At 44.1% G+C, this 5,110-nt stretch overlaps 1 protein-coding gene across 1 annotated transcript in view; it reads left to right on the top strand.

Moving 5' to 3' along the window:
* Window positions 1-3,740: 3,740 nt before the first annotated feature.
* The window catches only part of QRICH2 (glutamine rich 2), a 42,634-nt gene continuing 41,264 nt past the window's right edge, over window positions 3,741-5,110 (top strand). Inside the window, 1 exon segment of the mRNA XM_018568391.1 lies at window positions 3,741-4,297. Within this exon segment, the coding sequence (XP_018423893.1) occupies window positions 3,878-4,297 (420 nt within the window). The 5' untranslated portion in view covers window positions 3,741-3,877.

The raw sequence follows: 5,110 nt of genomic DNA, 5'->3' as shown, positions 1-5,110 counted from the left end.
TGTGTGCAGATTAAATGAGTTAAATCAAGATTAAATGAAGCCTATACTTGCTCTAAAATCCATTGTGTTTAATAATTATTGGAGCAGGAAGAAGCCTTTGCTAACAGAATTTGAAGACTGACATTGCTGACCTTTAATGCTAGTTGGCTGGCTGTCATCCCCCTTCAAAGTAGGGTTGCCACCTGTCCAGGATTCACCTGGACAGTTTGGATTTTGAATGCTGTGTCTGGGTTTCATGGCACCAGAAACCCGGACACAAGGTGTCAGGTAGACAGTGGCAAACAAAATTAAGATAGGGGCTCCTGGCCCCCCACTAAAAATAGTCTCAACTGTGATATTTACATATTAATGGGTGGTTCCTTTTACATATGAATAAGCTGCGACTCATTCTCCCAAAAAAAATATGTCCACGTGTCGCTAGAGTGTTCGGGTTTCGCTTGAAGAAAAGGTGGCAACCCTACTTCAAAGACTTCAGTACTTTGAGTCACATATCTGGAACAACAAGCCTGTGGAGTTCTAACTTCACAGTGACTTTCTAGTCTGCATTTGTGTTCTGGGTCAGTAACTCAGAAAGTAGGTCAAAGACATCCGGTCAATCATTGTTTTCATTGGCAGCCTCTAGATCTAAACCCATGGGGCTGTTCCCCAGATATGTATTTGTGTTCCTGGATTTTACATTAACCCCTCTGTTACCACAATAAGACTTTATTAGTCCAAATGTAAAATGCCCCTTGCTGCGAGAATGCGATCTTTGCAAGAGAGAACTAGGAAAATGCATCTATGTGTGTGTTCAGATCCGCTATCGATCAGAAAAATGAGTCACAGTTATTTTCAAGTTAACTGGCACATACTAAAGCTGCTAAACTTGGTTTGGGAGTCTAAGCATCAAAAAAAGAAAACATTCTGGTTACAAAAGGGTTAGTGAACTATGACATAACCGTTGGTGGCTTTGGGGTTGGTGAGCAATGCCTACCTAGTCTACCAAAGGGCACCCTACAGAGGTAAGGATCAGCAGGTAAAGTCAAGGAACCGCACACTCACTCTGAATTTCCAGTAAGCAATAGGTGGCTGTGGCAATAGTATACACATTACTGTACAATCCAGTCTGGACATTTCCAGGATGTGGGGAATATCTTCCACCAAGGCCAGCAAAGAAGGCTCTAAACCACTGTACATGATATCCAACCTCAGCAGAGAGCCAGCTCTGATGGCTTACCAACTCTGACACAGAACTGCAGACTATGTATATAATGGTCAGTGTGACTCCCTAATCTGGCGTTTACAAGTGACAGCTGTCACCTATTCAAGTTAATGATCAGGTGACAGTAGCTCCATGTAAACGCCTGCACACCGCATGTAATGGTACGTGATATGATAACATGCGGTTAGAAAACACTCTCCCTGGATGCACAATTGCGTCCAGGGAGAGTGACTGATTCCTAACCGAATGTAAACATATCACGTATCATTACATGCGGTGTGTAGGTGTTTACATGCAACTGCTGTCACCTGATCATTAACTTAGGTGACAGCTGCCACTTGTAAACACCAATTTAAGGATTTTTGCAGGAAAACGCAGGTTTCTGAGTTCGGTCCCTGGTGATCCAGTGGTTGATTGGTAAGGTCTGCTGCAGACCTTACCAATCAATCCTTCGCAATCCTTTCGGATCTGAGTGCCGGCGCATATTCAGCTACACGGTCTGCATCCGACAGAGATGCAGACCATGTAGCTGCTCCCATAAGGCAGGTACGCGGTCCGTGACCACGTACCTGACTTCTGAGCTGGCTGTGGGCCACAAAGTACCGGCTCGGGCCAATTGCGGCCCTCGGGCTGGTACATTGAGACCCTGGCATTTTTGCCGCCCCCTTGGAATCTACCGGCCAAGGCAAACGCCTTGTTTGCCGTGCGGCAGATATGCCGCTGCTCCTTACATTAGGTGTCCCATCAGAGAGCTTCCTTGCATTAGGTGTTCCCATCAGAGTGCCCCCATACATCAGTATCCCCATCGGAGTTCTTCCTTGCAATAGGTGTCCCCATCAGAGTGCCCCCTTACATTAGGTATCCCCATCAGTTTGGCCCTATACAGCAAGTTATCCCTATCAGGGTGTCTCCTTACATTCGGAGTCCTCATCAGAGTGCATGTGTCCGAGCTGTGGTCCATCATTTAAGGACACCTGATCTAATGCATATGGTTGTGTCCTTTAAAAAATTCAGAAAAAATTAAATTGAGAACAAAAATCTATTTTTACAACTAACAAACACTGAGTTGTCACCAGAACTTCCATTGGAGACACTCGTTCTGGTGACAAATACGTGGGTATTTCCTCTCACTTCCTGTTATGTGTAGAGGACAGGAACTGAAAGGAAAATCTCTTGAATGGGACACAGATGGCAGAAAAAGGACAGTTTTAGCCAAACTGATCTAACAAAAATAAAAAAAATAAAAGTTTTGGCTTTTAAAGATACTTTCTAGAGAACCTTGCACAGAATATAACTGGATATTGAGTTCGTATAGGTATACTAAGCACCACAGATTGTTGATCCAGGGAAAATCCAATTGCCTTATGGAAGAAATTGTTTTCCCCCGTTGGAGCAAACTAAACTATACCTTAAATGATGTTTCTTAATCTGATCTTCCTCTTCTTTTCTGATGTTTTCATCTGTCCCTCCAGCACCGATCCAGCACTGACTCCTCTCTGCTTGCAGGCACTTCCAATCCAGTGGTGTCTTCATGTGGGTGCACATGTCCATAGACTTACCTTGCGTCTCTGCTCGTCTCCCGCCCGAGAATCCAAAATGCGCATGCGCCCGCCCCAAGATGCTGTGCGGCCGCTCGAGCAGGTCGGATTCACACTAGAAACGGCCAGCACATACAGCTCCGTGCTGCGTACACGGCCGTATCGGGCAGCTCCCAGGAAGGACAGGTGCTGCGTGTGATTAGTACGCAGCCCCTGTACTTCTCTATGGGAATACACGGCCGTACGCCGTCCTACACGTCCGTGCGGGTGTAGTTTTTTTTTTTCCTCTGGATCAACTGTGGGTAACTGTGGACATAGCGTTTTGTTTTAGGTTTTTTCTTCTCTTTTTCCTTCTCTTATCTCTATAGGTTGAACTTGATGTCTTTTTTTCAACCTGACTGACTATGTAAACCTATTTAACATGAAGAATAGTGTTGTGAACAGACTAAAACAAGGCTGATATTTATCCTGCCCAGTAAAAAGCTGTAAAAATGGGGGTTTTGTTCATTTTTTATTAAAATACTGAACAGGTTCCCCTATTATTTATCCTTTAACAGTAATCCAGGCACATAAAGATGCAGAAACATTTAATTTCTGTATTTCCGCTACAAAGTCACCTTTCTTTTAAAGATTTAAAACTTTCCTTTAAAAAAAAAAGACAGCAAAGTGGACTTTTCCATATGTAACCCGGGACGGTGTCACCAGATCATGCCTTGTGAAAACTGTACTGTGCGTTTCCTAGCAACAGGCAAAGCCACTGTACAGCTGCTTATTATGTGAACAATAGGAGTGTCTAGGTGCCTCTCACAGCCTATTGGCGTCAAACTAGAGAAACCGAACCCAATAGGACAGAATGTAGGATGTCTCGGAGTCAGCAGGGCATGGACTTTTATTTTTTGAAGCAGGTATGAGATAACATGATCTGATCCCAAACTACAGAGCCCACTATAAGCCCCCATTCACATATGGACGTATAGGAAACGTCCGTATAGCAGCCAGCAGCTGGGAGAGCCTTGGCAGCTCACTCTAGATTGAAAGGAAATCTCGTCTGATCACTCCACATTGTGTTTCCAGGAGAACTCTGGTTTCTGGCTCACAAAACCCGGCAGCACTTTTGATTTCAACCAGTGAATGAGCTATGGCAACAGTCATCAGCCTTTCTGATCTGGTGAATTTATCCATTGGCACACCTGAAGTTGGCAACGTTAATTTCAATGCCTTGCACGCTCTTCTTCACGCCATAATAAAGCATTTAAACATCCAAGACCTTAAAGCTGAGATCCCACAGGAAAATAGCGGCCCATACAATCCCCCTAAAGGGCTGGTGAAGGCGGATGAAGAGGGGCACAATGGCAAGGTGCCAAATGGGTACTATCTGATGGAGCAAAAGATCTTGAAATTAGAGCAGCAGTTACAAGCGCTGAATAGTTTGCCCACTGGACTGGATCTAATGGAAAGAGCGAAATCACAGCAGGGTGGCAACACGCAGGTAGAAGATATGTGGAATATGATGCAGATGAAGAAAAAACTTGAGGCTAATGAAGATGGCGTAAGTCATGTAAGTAAAAACATTTCAATTTTTCATAGCACATTGAACAAATTGCTGCAACCAATAGCAACAGCAGCCTAGGACTCAATATATTGTTGACAGCTAATATGTTTGAAGCATAACTGCAATATACAGTATAGCATTCCAGGACTTTAGAAAAAGTGGAAGTGTTGTCATTAACAATCAATCTTCACTTTTCTAAAGAGCCAAGCAGGAAAATCTTCTCGGAGTGTTGAATGTCTGGTTCCCCCCGCGCTTTGTGGTTTTCCTCAGGACACAGAAGTGTCGTAGGCGTCAGAGGGTTGAACCACACCGCTCAATGGGGGATTCCACATCCAACACAAACCAAAAGCGTGCAAATGATGAAAATTGTTTAGTCACTGTGGCTCCTCAAGAGATGGTAGGTCTGTGGCAAATCTTTTCTTTACAAGCAGACCTCATTTCCAAGTTTTTATTCTAGTGACAGAGGTGCCTTAACTTTTGAAACAGTTAGGCCTCATTCACATAGGCCATAGGCTCCACTTCCTCTTGGGAAAGCATTCTGCGGTGGATCGCTTTTTAGAGGGCGGTTGACAACTAGTTTACAGGCGTTCAGGAGGTCATACTGCTTCCTCCAGAATGCGTGTTTTTTCCCTTTTTCATCCTAATAGGCATTTTTGCAACTCAATAAGTTCGGCACGTGGTTGTGATGTGTCCCCATTAATTGTAATTGTCACGTTTAGTATACCACCTGCCAAGCGTGTATAAAGTTTGCTCTCTCTATTATGCCTGTACATGAGGTTTGCACTCTTGTCACCAGAATAGAAAAGCACAGACAGACCT

The sequence above is a fragment of the Nanorana parkeri genome, unplaced genomic scaffold (genome assembly GCF_000935625.1).
Source record: "Nanorana parkeri isolate BGI_ZX_2015 unplaced genomic scaffold, ASM93562v1 scaffold1182, whole genome shotgun sequence".
Classification (NCBI taxonomy): Eukaryota; Metazoa; Chordata; class Amphibia; order Anura; family Dicroglossidae; genus Nanorana; species Nanorana parkeri.
The sequence above is the reverse complement of the archived record's forward strand: the minus strand, read 5'-3'. Positions and strand labels throughout refer to the sequence as shown.